Source organism: Procambarus clarkii, chromosome 44, assembly GCF_040958095.1.
Source record: "Procambarus clarkii isolate CNS0578487 chromosome 44, FALCON_Pclarkii_2.0, whole genome shotgun sequence".
NCBI lineage: Eukaryota > Metazoa > Arthropoda > Malacostraca > Decapoda > Cambaridae > Procambarus > Procambarus clarkii.
The window spans coordinates 26,825,710-26,840,398 of record NC_091193.1 but is presented as its reverse complement, the minus strand read 5'-3'; the positions used below and the strand labels follow the sequence as shown (position 1 = coordinate 26,840,398).

Here is a 14,689-nt window from a genome sequence, read left to right as displayed (position 1 = left end):
AAACCATCTTATTACATCTTATTATTATAATGCTCTACTGTGTGCCCCTGTCTTTTTCTACACACTTTGCATTTTACTTAATCTAGATACCCATACAAGTGTGTGTGCCAAAGATACTTGTAGCCAAGTACTCACATAGTTGTGCTTGCGGGGGTTGAGCTTTGGCACTCTGGTTTCGCTTCTCAACTCAATCAATTGGTGTATAGATTCCTGAACCTACTGGGCTCTATCATATCTACATTTGAAACTGTGTATGGAGTCTGCCTCCACCACATCACTGTCTAATGCATTCCATTTGTTAACTACCCTGACACATTAATTTTTTTTTCTAATGTCTCTGTAGCTCATTTGGGTACTCAGTTTCCACCTGTGTAATTACTTAAGTGTAGTTACAAGATGAGAGCTATGCTCGTGGTGTCCTGTCTTCCCAGCACTCTATCATATAACACTTTGAAATTACTGATGGTGTCCCCTTGTTCGTGTTCAGTGTGATAATGTCTGTTAGTCTACTAATTTTGTTACTTGCCCCATGCACATGTTTTGTTAAATTTTTTTCAAGAACCTTATGTACATCTAGGTCATCAGTGTCTTTACAGTACAGTATTTTACGAAAGAGCTTCCCTGGAAGGAGTTCTCATAGAGAAAAAGGTGTGAGGCAGTGGCTGGTAGGTAGACATGTAAAGCAAGCACACTAAGCATCATTACTATGTTTATTAGTTAGCAGATTGTTGACAGTTTGCATATCAAAATTATGTAGCTAGATTTTTTTTTACCACTGTTTGAAAGATAAGACACTGTTTAAGTAACTTAAAATTATCGTACTTTCTTGTTTACATCTGTTCTCCTACCCCTTTTCTACATTCCTCCACCTTGGTGTATTTTTACCTTCAACTATACATATTACAAGAGATCATCATTAATGCATTATTTGCTTTCTATTAATAAATTTACTGAAGAAATATGTCAGTAATTTTTTTCTTTTAAGAATCAATGTTATTAACTTACATTATCCCTTGTTGGTGACAGTGTGGATGGCCCACAGCTGCGAGCCTCGAGCAGCTCCTCATCAGACTCATCTCTCCCGCCACTTTCAACCCCATCCTCATCTTCACCATCTGCCACTCATAAGGCAGACTCAGTCACTGCTTCATCGTCTATGCGCTTGCCAAGATTCTGCCATGAATGTGGCCATAAATACCCTGTTCTGTTAGCTAAATTTTGTTGCCAGTGTGGCTCCCGACGTGTGGGTGCCGAGAGCTGAGGCCAGCAGCAGATACGTGGACCGTTGGAGAACCGAAGCCTCAGTAGTGTTTGACAAAGGAAACTACCAGCTCTTACTGATAAAACTCCACAACACCAAGCTATTATTTATTTAATGTGGAAAGTAATGAAATACAGCCTACAAGATATATATATACTACACAAATGAGGAACAAATAAAATGTGAACAAACCTTTGAGATAAAATTACACTTAACAAAAATTCTGCCCATTTTCAGAATTCAATTTGTTGACACCAACTAGACTTTTGTTATTTACACTTATGCTGGTCATTAATTTTTCTCAGTTCTTCTAAAAAATTTAAGTAAAAAGTACTTTTTCATTTTATATTAGAGAAATACAAAATTGTGCATTTAATAAACATACACAATTTACTTGCTTTTAAAAAATGTGTGTCCAAGTCAAACATCCAAAGCATGAAAGTGTCTCCTGCTTCCTTTTATTGGGCAACTATACGGTTTTTTTTTTATGCACTTCCACCTTCTGCTGGATGGGGAGGTGAACAATAAACTCACCTTCCCTGTTGGAGGAAAACCCTAACAGTATACTGTAATTATCAGTTGGTGTTGCCATATTGGCTTCTGAATATATCAGTGGTCAAAGCGATCACCAAAGCTGCAGTCATCTTGTCAGAGGTTCTGCTCGCTCTCATGTACACACTTTCACACCTTGGATATGTCATGAAAATATATCTTTGTGTTTTTAAACTCTGTTCTAGTATTAAATGTTAATTTTGCGTTATATAATAAAACCTGCCTGCACTTAACCTTACAATTGCAGTCTTAGGGATTATTTTCTTAGTATTTTTTGCTTATTCTGATATCATTGCTAAAACAATGTTCGGGAATCTGTATGCCACAAAGTCCATGACAACCGATTTGCAGCTGATTTTAAATTATCATTCTTTTAGAACATACTGATTTTCAGGATGATCAGAAATGTTAGCTTTCCTACTGCTTCAGTAAATCCTTGGTGAATCTGCTACCTTTGACAAGGCTCATTTTATGTCTTTCTGCTCTCTTATTGGCATCCTGAATGATATCTAAGAACTTTCAAATATTCTGTACCACAGTTCTGTATAGCCTTCTGGGTTTAGCTATTTGATTTGACTGACTTACATTGAATTTTCATTAACATACTTCATGCTTCTGAACACTGTTGATTTAGAAAATGTCATTGTCAGATTCTAAATTATAGGTATTTTGCTTTACAGTCTGCTGCTTTAATAATAATGTACATTATACCATTATATACATGACATGCTTTCTTAATTAAAACCAAAGAATATAGAAGCAGTTTTGGAAAACAAGTTGGACAGATTTTATCAAACCAAAATTAGTTTGTATATTTATGTCTCTTGAACCAGTGGAAGATGATGCGGAAAGATCACTAATGTATGAAAATACATTCTTGAGAGATTGTATGACCAACACTAAGTAATTGACTATATTCAGTATCCAATTTGTTAACACTATTAGTCATATACAGTCACCAATTTGGTATCATTAGTAGCCATTATACAGTACCCATTCCATTCACTTGGATTTTAAGAAACTCGAACCATGAACCCCACACGTGTGAGGCCGAAGCTCTATCGACTGGGCTAAGAGTAGTCTTAATAAAGAAAATTTCCAGAAGCAGTATCCTGCTGCCAAAGTGGAATATTTTACTTTCCCTGACTACTACTGAAGCCCAGAGGAATTAGTGATCCATGCCAATGTCATATATGGGCCGAGAGCATGGATCACTAATTCCTCTGAGCTTCAGTAGTAATCAGGGAAAGTCAAAAGGTCCAGTTTGGCAGAAGGATGCTGCTTCTGGAAACTTTCCTTATTAAGACTACTCAATAGCTCAGTCAATAGAGCTTCAGCCTCACACACTCATGGGGTCCACGGTTCGAGTCTCCTAGAACCCAGATGAGTTGAATATTTATTTCCACAGAAGTGTAGATGAGAATTTATACAATACCCAATTTGGTAATATTATTAGCCATATACAGTACCCAATTTGGGAACACTATTAACCATGTACATTCACAATTTGGTCACCTTTTCTGTATTCAGTACTCAGTTTGGTCACAACATCAACTGGTAGCCAATTTTTTTTCAGACTTGAGAATAGACAGAGTGCCACCAAATAAAACCTCAACTCTTGTTGTCTAGGCTTCTTAATTATGAAAATAAATTATAAGCTGATTAGAGACGATTTTTACTATAGTGAACCTTGAACCCTGACTCATCATCATGGTGTTCCTGGGTCACTGACTCATCATCATGGTGTTCCTGGGTCACTGACTCATCATCATGGTGTTCCTGGGTCACTGACTCATCATCATGGTGTTCCTGGGTCACTGACTCATCATCATGGTGTTCCTGGGTCACTGACTCATCATCATGGTGTTCCTGGGTCACTGACTCATCATCATGGTGTTCCTGGGTCACTGACTCATCATCATGGTGTTCCTGGGTCACTGACTCATCATCATGGTGTTCCTGGGTCACTGACTCATCATCATGGTGTTCCTGGGTCACTGACTCATCATCATGGTGTTCCTGGGTCACTGACTCATCATCATAGTGTTCAAACCAAGAATAAATATCAATACCAGATGTTGATCTTACATTTAAAATCTTACCCTACATTGGTAACAAAAACTTTAGAATACTGTAGACTAGTATGTATAGTTCATCATCCGATTGCATTCTCAGTGACAACTAAATGTAAACTTTGTGTGACATATTCCCTTAAGCAAGGTGATCTTGCCATATTATCTGGGGATTAAGCTTTAAGAGGGAAAATTGATCTAAGTCAAGCGTTAGATAATCTTACTGATCTGGTGCTATATTCTTCATCTTTAGTTTGTAATGATAGTTTAGTTTAGACCATAGTTAGTTAAGACTGCAGTTAAGATTATAGTTATAGTTAAGACTATAGTTACAGTTAAGACCATAATTACAGTTAAGATTGTAGTTACAGTTAAAACAATAATTACAGTTAAGACCCTAGTTTCATTTAAGACTGTAGTTTCAGTTAAGATTGTAGGTGTTTAAATTATGATGTGTTTGTGGATTTCAAATGTTTATTAAGATGAAGTTGGTAAAAATAATAAATAGTTTATCACCTCTTTATATTTGGATTCTAATATGTTATGCATCATTCTAAATGTAAAACTTTAATAGAACAAGAAAAATTACTTTTATATATGTTAAGTTAAAAGTTTTGTGTATGTGTGTATGAAGCTGTTGTTATCTACAAAAATTATCCAACATTGTAAATCCATCAAGTACAGTATATAGTAATCTGCCAAGATGATAATATTAGTACACAGGATGAATATATATGTTTTAGGGTACATCACACATAAGACCGGGCTACAACACAGGAAAATTGTTTAATTTACTAGTTTTTCCTTCAAAAGTTTGATTGGATAAAGTACAGTATTAACAAAGGGGTTTCAGGTTTTCAAGTAACATTCCTAACCAAGATCAAGGTCTTTTTTGATGTTTTTGTTATATAGAAAGAGTGGTGATCACTGCCATAGTATTTTGGTCAACACATATGTGTGGTAAGCGGTCTTGTCCTTGACCACCAGTGTTCTGGTCAACACACATGAATGACAAGTAGTCTTGCCGTTGACCTACAAATAAGCTTTGCATTGTCTGATAGTAAATTCATGATAGTTAAGGAGGATAGGGGTTATGTAGCATATACATTGCTCATAGTTTTCTATATGAAATTCAAAATTGTAAAAGATACAATAAATTTAAATAAACATTTAATTTACAAAACTACTGTATTCATAAACTGGTATTTTAAATTTTAAGTTCATTCATTATGATTAAATGATTATTGTACAAAGAAATGCATTTGAAGAGAAGCACTGGAGGTAGAGCTCTTATACTACAGTCAAAGCGCAGGGGGATGATGTGTGAAACTCCAACTGGGCTTCAGTGGAAGTCTCAGGACCTCTAGAGGATTCAGTTGAATCCCAGGTTGCATTGTGTTTAGCAAGTCATCACCAAGTTGTTTAGGATGTATGCTTGAGAGTACCCAGTGTGCAGGTTAAAATCCTCATCATGGCTTGTACCGATTTTTTAAATTATCATCATCTTACATGCGGACAATGAGTCACAATAATATTTCTGAAGATATGAGGGCCAAACTGCACATCAGAAAGTGAAGAAACGACGATGTTTTGATCCGTCCTGGACCATTATCAAATCGTGTAACAATTTAATTCTGATGTGTTTTTTGGTCATCATTACCTTATGCAGTACTGTATTTAAAAATTATATATTAAATATGTAAAGACTTTAATACAATTATATAAAACTGCTTGGCTAACTCAAACTCCCTTAATGTGGTTCATTAATTGAATTAGAGAAATAGTATTGATAAATATGACATACTATACAATATTTAATATCTGAATGCTTGAATTTTAATGCATTTATGTAGAAAGACGATATTGGTTTTCCATGAATTGGACACTTTTTTGGTATAAATAAAAATCAAATGGCCTTTTGGACCAACAATGACAGTGAGGTGCCAATCACCAACAATATTACATTATGATAAAAACCATGTGAAGAGCTTCTAGAAGTTCAAGTAACATATGGTGCGGCTCTCCACCACTATGCAATACACTACCAATAATGTGCTCAAGCATGGTATTAGCATGATATTATTGTGGACCCAACTTTGTACTTGTATGCAGTGGAAGCCTATATTATTGTAGATCAGTCTCTACTAGTATACTTGCATACACACATACATATAAAGGAAAACCAATGTTACTATAATCTTGTGCTGGAGAGCAGTAATGAAATGACAGTGTTGTGTTGTTGTGATGGTGAGTTGTGTGTGATGTTTGCCCTTCAGGAAGCAGTTTGTAATATCATACACCCTCATAAACTGACTTAAACTTTGACATATACTCCTCAGTCTTTATAAACCAATAATTTGCCTTTGTCCAAAACTTCTTGCTTAATACCACTGTATCACATAACCCAGACAATTTTTATAAACACATGAAAGGCTGTGTAGTTGTACCTATACATTTAATACAATGCTTTCAAGCTGACTGGCATTGTCAGTGAAGACCTGATAATTAATAAAGACAAGATCAAGTTGGCATAGTTGGTGCATATCATATCTGCTGGGGCATAGCCAGTGAATGCCAGACCTTCTTGGCATAGCTAATGGAAATTATATCAACGTAAGAGTCAGTGGTTGTCAGATCTACTTAACTTAGGAGCGATTCAAATTCCACTCTCAAGCAATTCAAATTCTAAACTTGATATTACATTCATAAATATACTGTAAATACGAAATATACAATATGCACAATAAACAAATATTATATACATACTATTTTGTATTTGTATGTAGAGATATCAGATTGGATGCCAAATATTAACTATATAATTATTTCAATTGCTTTATATCAGGTTTGTTTAAGATTTCCAGAGCAGTTGGTCATTTGTTACCATTCAGAATTGAAAATACATATGCATAAAAACTAATCAGCTTCAACTTGTTCAAAATAAAGGCCATTCCTTCTAGGATTCTAAGGTGTGCAGAACTTTTATTTAAGAAGTGTTCCGTCCAGCATTGAATACAATGGCTTGTAGCTCTTCCAATTGTATTTCAGCTGTATCATGATGCTGTATCTTGCCTTTGCTAATGAATTTTTGTATTTAATATTGTGTTTAAATAACCAATCCTCGTATGTAAAAATAAATTTCTATGAAGCGGTGGGATGCTGCTGTAGATGACTGCTGGAGTGTTTTGGTTCTTGTTCATTCCTGAATGTTAGAATGAGAATCATATAATTAATAGATAAGTTTTTTGGGGGGTTTCTGATTTAGTATGTTACTCAGATCACAACTTAATTGAAGTTATGACAACCATGGGGAGTAGACCTTCAAAACCAGTCCAGATTCCCGGTGGAGGAGATTTCAGCAAATTCAACTTCAATAATAAACAGATAAACTGGGAGCAAATAAACCAGGACTTCACAGAAATAAACTGGGAAGAACAGCTAGAAAATGCAAACCTGAACCAGTGCCTGGAAAAAATAAGCTCAGTAGCACTAGAAATATGTTCAAACCGCATACCTCTAAGAAAAAAGAGGAAGAGATGCAGATTGGAACGGGAACGTCGTTCCCTATATAGGCGAAGAAAACGAATCGCGGAACAACTTGAGAGTCGCACCCTATCTCAAGATGTTCTGATGTCACCATGGTATAGTGTTGTGATGTCACCTTGGAATAGTGTTTTGATGTCACCATGGTATAGTGTTGTGATGTCACCTTGGAATAGTGTTTTGATGTCACCATGGTATAGTGTTGTGATGTTGCTATGGTACAGTGTTGTGATGTCACCAACGTATAGTGTTTTGATGTCACCAGGGTATAATGTTGTAATGTCAATATAGTACAGTGTTGTGCTGTTATCATGGTATAGTGTTTTACTGTCACCATGGTATAGTGTTGTAATGAAACTCCGGTATTGTGTTGTGGTGTCACCATGGTATAGTGTTGTTACGTCTCAATGGTATAGTGGTGTGATGTCAAAAGGTGGTATAGTGTTGTGACGTAACCATAGTATATTGTTGTTATGTCACCATGGTACAGTGTTGTAATGTCATTATAGTATAGAGTTGTGATGTAACCATGTTATAGTGTTGTGATATCACTATAGTATAGTGTTTTGATGTCACCATGGTATAATGTGATGTCACCATGGTACAGTGTTGTGATGTCACCATGGAAGAGTTGTCATCACCATGGTAGTTTTATGACATCACTACGGTGCAGTGTTGTGATGTCACCGTGGTCAGCCTGGTGGAACACTTGTCAGTTCTCCCTCACGATCCGCTATAGAGTCGTAAATGGCTTGGCACTTTCCCTTGATAATTCCCTCCGCCCCTCAGGACCCAACAGTGTCTTCCCTCCGGCCCCTTCATGTCCCTCGCTATAGCTTCCTTCCACCACACCGAACTTCACGACTCGTGAGGTTGTCACACTGTCAACGGATCTTGAGGCGTCCTGGGCCGGACAGGGGCGTCCTGGGCCTGAAGGGGGCGTCCTGGGCCGGACGGGGGCGTCCTGGGCCGGACGGGGGCGTCCTGGGCCGGACGGGGGCGTCCTGGGCCGGACGGGGGCGTCCTGGGCCGGACGGGGGCGTCCTGGGCCGGACGGGGGCGTCCTGGGCCGGACGGGGGCGTCCTGGGCCGGACGGGGGCGTCCTGGGCTGGACGGGGGCGTCCTGGGCCGGACGGGGGCGTCCTGGGCCGGACGGGGGCGTCCTGGGCCGGACGGGGGCGTCCTGGGCCTGAAGGGGGCGTCCTGGGCCGGACGGGGGCGTCCTGGGCCGGACGGGGGCGTCCTGGGCCGGACGGGGGCGTCCTGGGCCGGACAGGGGCGTCCTGGGCCTGAAGGGGGCGTCCTGGGCCGGACGGGGGCGTCCTGGGCCGGACGGGGGCGTCCTGGGCCGGACGGGGGCGTCCTGGGCTGGACGGGGGCGTCCTGGGCCGGACGGGGGCGTCCTGGGCCGGACGGGGGCGTCCTGGGCCGGACGGAGGCGTCCTGGGCCGGACTGGGGCGTCCTGGGTCAGAAGGGGACGCCTGGACCGGAAGGGGGCGCCTTGGCCGGAAGGGGGCGCCTTGGCCGGAAGGGGGCGCCTTGGCCGGAAGGGGGCGCCTTGGCCGGAATGGGGCGCCTTGGCCGGAAGGGAACCCCTGGGCCGAAAGGGGACGCCTGGACCGGACGGAAGCGTCCTGGGCCTGAAGGGGGCGTTCTGGGTCAGAAATGGTCGTCCTCGAACTACCTCCGAAAACAACAATTAGGTACAAAAAATCTCCCTCTCCGTTAACCGCTAATGAAAGAGAAGGTATTGGACTGAGTCCAGAGCGGCGACGCCTGGCTACACCCAGTGTGTGTGTGTGCTGGTACATCCTCCCAGCACTGCTACACCCAGTGTGTGTGCGTCCTGGTACACCCTCCCAGCACTGCTACACCCAGTGTGTGCGTGCTGGTACACCCTCCCAGCACTGCTACACCCAGTGTGTGTGCTGGTACACCCTCCCAGCACTGCTACACCCAGTGTGTGTGCTGGTACACCCTCCCAGCACTGCTACACCCAGTGTGTGTGCTGGTACACCCTCCCAGCACTGCTACACCCAGTGTGTGTGCGTCCTGGTACACCCTCCCAGCACTGCTACACCCAGTGTGTGCGTGCTGGTACACCCTCCCAGCACTGTTACACCCAGTGTGTGCGTGCTGGTACACCCTCCCAGCACTGCTACACCCAGTGTGTGCGTGCTGGTACACCCTCCCAGCACTGCTACACCCAGTGTGTGCGTGCTGGTACACCCTCCCAGCACTGCTACACCCAGTGTGTGCGTGCTGGTACACCCTCCCAGCACTGCTACACCCAGTGTGTGCGTGCTGGTACACCCTCCCAGCACTGCTACACCCAGTGTGTGCATGCTGGTACACCCTCCCAGCACTGCTACACCCAGTGTGTGCGTGCTGGTACACCCTCCCAGCACTGCTACACCCAGTGTTGTGATGTCACCATGGAAGAGTTGTGTCATCACCATGGTAGTTTTATGACATCACTACGGTGCAGTGTTGTGATGTCACCGTGGTCAGCCTGGTGGAACACTTGTCAGTTCTCCCTCACGATCCGCTATAGAGTCGTAAATGGCTTGGCACTTTCCCTTGATAATTCCCTCCGCCCCTCAGGACCCTACAGTGTCTTCCCTCCGGCCCCTTCATGTCCCTCGCTATAGCTTCCTTCCACCACACCGAACTTCACGACTCGTGAGGTTGTCACACTGTCAACGGATCTTGAGGCGTCCTGGGCCGGACAGGGGCGTCCTGGGCCTGAAGGGGGCGTCCTGGGCCGGACGGGGGCGTCCTGGGCCGGACGGGGGCGTCCTGGGCCGGACGGGGGCGTCCTGGGCCGGACGGGGGCGTCCTGGGCCGGACAGGGGCGTCCTGGGCCGGACGGGGGCGTCCTGGGCCGGACGGGGGCGTCCTGGGCTGGACGGGGGCGTCCTGGGCCGGACGGGGGCGTCCTGGGCCGGACGGGGGCGTCCTGGGCCGGACGGGGGCGTCCTGGGCCGGACGGGGGCGTCCTGGGCCGGACGGGGGCGTCCTGGGCCTGAAGGGGGCGTCCTGGGCCGGACGGGGGCGTCCTGGGCCGGACGGGGGCGTCCTGGGCCGGACAGGGGCGTCCTGGGCCTGAAGGGGGCGTCCTGGGCCTGAAGGGGGCGTCCTGGGCCGGACGGGGGCGTCCTGGGCCGGACGGGGGCGTCCTGGGCTGGACGGGGGCGTCCTGGGCCGGACGGGGGCGTCCTGGGCCGGACGGGGGCGTCCTGGGCCGGACGGGGGCGTCCTGGGCCGGACGGGGGCGTCCTGGGCCGGACGGGGGCGTCCTGGGCTGGACGGGGGCGTCCTGGGCCGGACGGGGGCGTCCTGGGCTGGACGGGGGCGTCCTGGGCCGGACGGGGGCGTCCTGGGCCGGACGGGGGCGTCCTGGGCCGGACGGGGGCGTCCTGGGCCGGACGGAGGCGTCCTGGGCCGGACTGGGGCGTCCTGGGTCAGAAGGGGACGCCTGGACCGGAAGGGGGCGCCTTGGCCGGAAGGGGGCGCCTTGGCCGGAAGGGGGCGCCTTGGCCGGAAGGGGGCGCCTTGGCCGGAATGGGGCGCCTTGGCCGGAAGGGAACCCCTGGGCCGAAAGGGGACGCCTGGACCGGACGGAAGCGTCCTGGGCCTGAAGGGGGCGTTCTGGGTCAGAAATGGTCGTCCTCGAACTACCTCCGAAAACAACAATTAGGTACAAAAAATCTCCCTCTCCGTTAACCGCTAATGAAAGAGAAGGTATTGGACTGAGTCCAGAGCGGCGACGCCTGGCTACACCCAGTGTGTGTGTGTGCTGGTACATCCTCCCAGCACTGCTACACCCAGTGTGTGTGCGTCCTGGTACACCCTCCCAGCACTGCTACACCCAGTGTGTGCGTGCTGGTACACCCTCCCAGCACTGCTACACCCAGTGTGTGTGCTGGTACACCCTCCCAGCACTGCTACACCCAGTGTGTGTGCTGGTACACCCTCCCAGCACTGCTACACCCAGTGTGTGTGCTGGTACACCCTCCCAGCACTGCTACACCCAGTGTGTGTGCGTCCTGGTACACCCTCCCAGCACTGCTACACCCAGTGTGTGCGTGCTGATACACCCTCCCAGCACTGCTACACCCAGTGTGTGCGTGCTGGTACACCCTCCCAGCACTGTTACACCCAGTGTGTGCGTGCTGGTACACCCTCCCAGCACTGCTACACCCAGTGTGTGCGTGCTGGTACACCCTCCCAGCACTGCTACACCCAGTGTGTGCGTGCTGGTACACCCTCCCAGCACTGCTACACCCAGTGTGTGCGTGCTGGTACACCCTCCCAGCACTGCTACACCCAGTGTGTGCGTGCTGGTACACCCTCCCAGCACTGTTACACCCAGTGTGTGCGTGCTGGCCCCAGTTTCCGCACTGTTGAGTGTTTTAATGTGTCAGTGCACGGTGGTTGGGTTGCAGGAATGGTCGTCTGGCTCCCTCACAACCTCCACCATTTGTCTTACCAGGTGCACGTGTACAGTAAACAACTCTGAACAGGGAGTCGTTCAGAACGCTGTTTCCCACGTACGTCAGACTAGTTCTGGAGTATGTAGCCCCAGCATATACTCTATATTTCGTTAAAAACAAATGAAGGCGGAAAAAGCTCAGAGGTAAGTCTGAGTACTGAGTACTAGTACGAGAGCTAAGAGGCATGAAAAGTTACTGAAGATTTGGGAAATCAAACGCGCTACATAGTCTCCTGCAACCTGTCCTCAGCGCAGGCTCGTTAGAGCGGCGGCCGTTCACTGAGACGCATTCATCAGTTTTAACATTCTGTGTTGTTGGAAAAACCGACACCCTTGACTAATTTTCAATACAATAGGCAGATAATATTGTGTTGATTTACTATTGACAAATTAACTCAAAGAAAACGAGATTTCAGTGGAATTTTCCTCAGAAAAAAAACTAGGGATATCATTGCCATATGTCGCCATTAAATTCTCCAGCTAATAATATTGGGAATTCTTCTTAAAACATCAGTTTATGGATTGTAAACATCATAAAAACAATTCCCTTAAACCAACTTAATTATTAGAACTAAAACAAATTAAATAAAACCCCTCTTCCGACTTCTTGATAAAGGCATCTGGAGAACAGCCGCTGCTGGAGGGAGAGTGGAGGGCGGCAGACATTAACGTTAACGTCTCGCTGAAGCTCCACAAAACTCAGAATTTACTTCCCTCAAGACTCGGTGTTGTGGGAGGTAATCAGCTCCCATCATCAGCCCAGCTTCGTCAACAATATGGGAAGTGTTCTGTACACGATAACATGTTTAATCTAGTCATTCCTGGCCAGCAATGTTAGGTAGATCAGGGTATACCGGTGAGAACGCTTGGCGAGCTACCCCAAACAGGGTAATTATTAATTAAATCTTATCTAATAAATTACAATGTTTTCCCCTGATGTAACTGTCATATACAGTTTACGATTATTATTGTGAATGCTCTTTGACAGGTGAAATTGAAGGGGAAGAAGAATTAGTAACAATTACCAGATACAACAGGTGACATGGGCAGACACTAGCGTCACCTACAAGGAGTATTACTTAGTGTTATCTTTTTTTCTTCTTCTTCTTCTTTTTAGCAGGGATAATCCTGCGCGGGCCCTAAGCCTCTGGCTGGCCCACTAAGTGATGCTTGTTTCTGTTTTACTTGGGCGGAGGATGAGTATTTATGACTCGTATAAAGCTTCAGTAAGATTTTGCCATATGTGTTTAACAACTTCCTCTGCTCTGTTGAATCTAAGGTGAAATCTGAACGGGTTTGTAACTGTGCACTGTGTTAGATAATGTTCCAGCGGTCTGTCGGGCAATCCTCCACAGTGTTGACATTTCCTCTCATCTTCCGGAACCTGTAAGCCTATTTCCCATGCACATGGGTATCCAAGCCTGATGCGATGTAAGTGTACTTCTGTTGTTCTACTGCTCCCTTTCATCAAACTAAGTGGTTCGTAGTTGGTTGAATTCTTGTACCAACCCGAAACTGCCCGAAACGCTGCGCGTGCTAGTGGCTTTACAAGACTGTAATCACCATATTTGTATCCTCACATTCCTTATGTACATTCTTGTATATGCATAAATAAATAAATAAATAAATAAATAAATAAAAATAAATAAAACCCGCAGATCCTGATGTTGCAACTGCTGTGGTGTGGGCACTACATCATTCGCATTGCTCTGTTTCGAATTACTTTCTTCATCTGGGATAGACTCTGTGGTATGTAAATGTCTACATTTCCCCTCTTAGTAGCAAGTTTTGCAGCTTCGTCTGCAATGTCATTTCCTATTAGTCCCACATGACTTGGCACCCCGTTGATAAGTACCCGTCGGCCTTGTCGTTTGAGTGTGTGCATGAATGACAAGACATTTGTGATCAGATGTATGTTATCACATATGTGTTCTTGTTGCAAGGTTTCAATGGCGGTTCTCGAATCTGTATGGATGATAACATGTTGTCGGTGTTCAGCAAGAGCATGTTCCAAAGCCTTTTGAATGGCTAGCATCTCTGTTTGTAAAGTCGAACACCCATTTGAGAGCCACCAACTATATACAGAGTTTTCTGCTTTAACTGCAGCTCCGGTTTCATGTCCCTGCTGGTCTACTGACCCATCCGTGAAGTAAGTGAAGCTGTCGGATGCCATGTTAGTGTTATCATCCGCGTCATATCTGGTTGTCCAGGCCAAAAACTACCATACTGATAAGGCTTCCCCATTTTATTTACTAATCTATGTAGTCTTTAATATTATAGGGAATATTTACCACTCAATAATTTCGATTGATAGACTATATATATATATAATATCCCCCTCCCAAACCCCCCCCCCCACCCCCCCCCCCCCGCTTGTGTAGGAAACGATTTGTGGAAATTTAACTCGTACAGTCCACTTTAACATCATACAGTCCGTTATCGAAATAAATAAATTAACGTAAAAATAAAATAATAAATTGTAAATAAATAAATAAATCCCACGAATCAGTTTACCCAACATGTGTAATAAAAATAAATTTATTCTCATATATAAATTATATTATTATACAATAAAATTCAGCGTATAGTTAGGTGTAGGTTAAATTATGTTGGGTGATTACGTTCTGTTGGTGATTATATGTGTTTGAAGCAGAGTGGTGAACCATTTACAGCAACCCGTCCTCACATCTTCAGGCACTCGTAAGGAATGAAAAACGGTTTACACACGACTTCACTGATGACGTCCGAACACTTCCGGAACAAG

At 44.8% G+C, this 14,689-nt stretch overlaps 1 protein-coding gene across 1 annotated transcript in view; it reads left to right on the top strand.

Annotated features, from left to right (window-relative positions):
• LOC123745203 (serine/arginine repetitive matrix protein 2) overlaps positions 1–6,983 on the top strand; it is a 213,202-nt gene extending 206,219 nt beyond the window's left edge. The window contains 1 exon segment of the mRNA XM_069300861.1: positions 1,027–6,983. Coding sequence (XP_069156962.1) covers positions 1,027–1,261 — 235 coding nt within the window. The 3' untranslated portion in view covers positions 1,262–6,983.
• Positions 6,984–14,689: the final 7,706 nt, after the last annotated feature.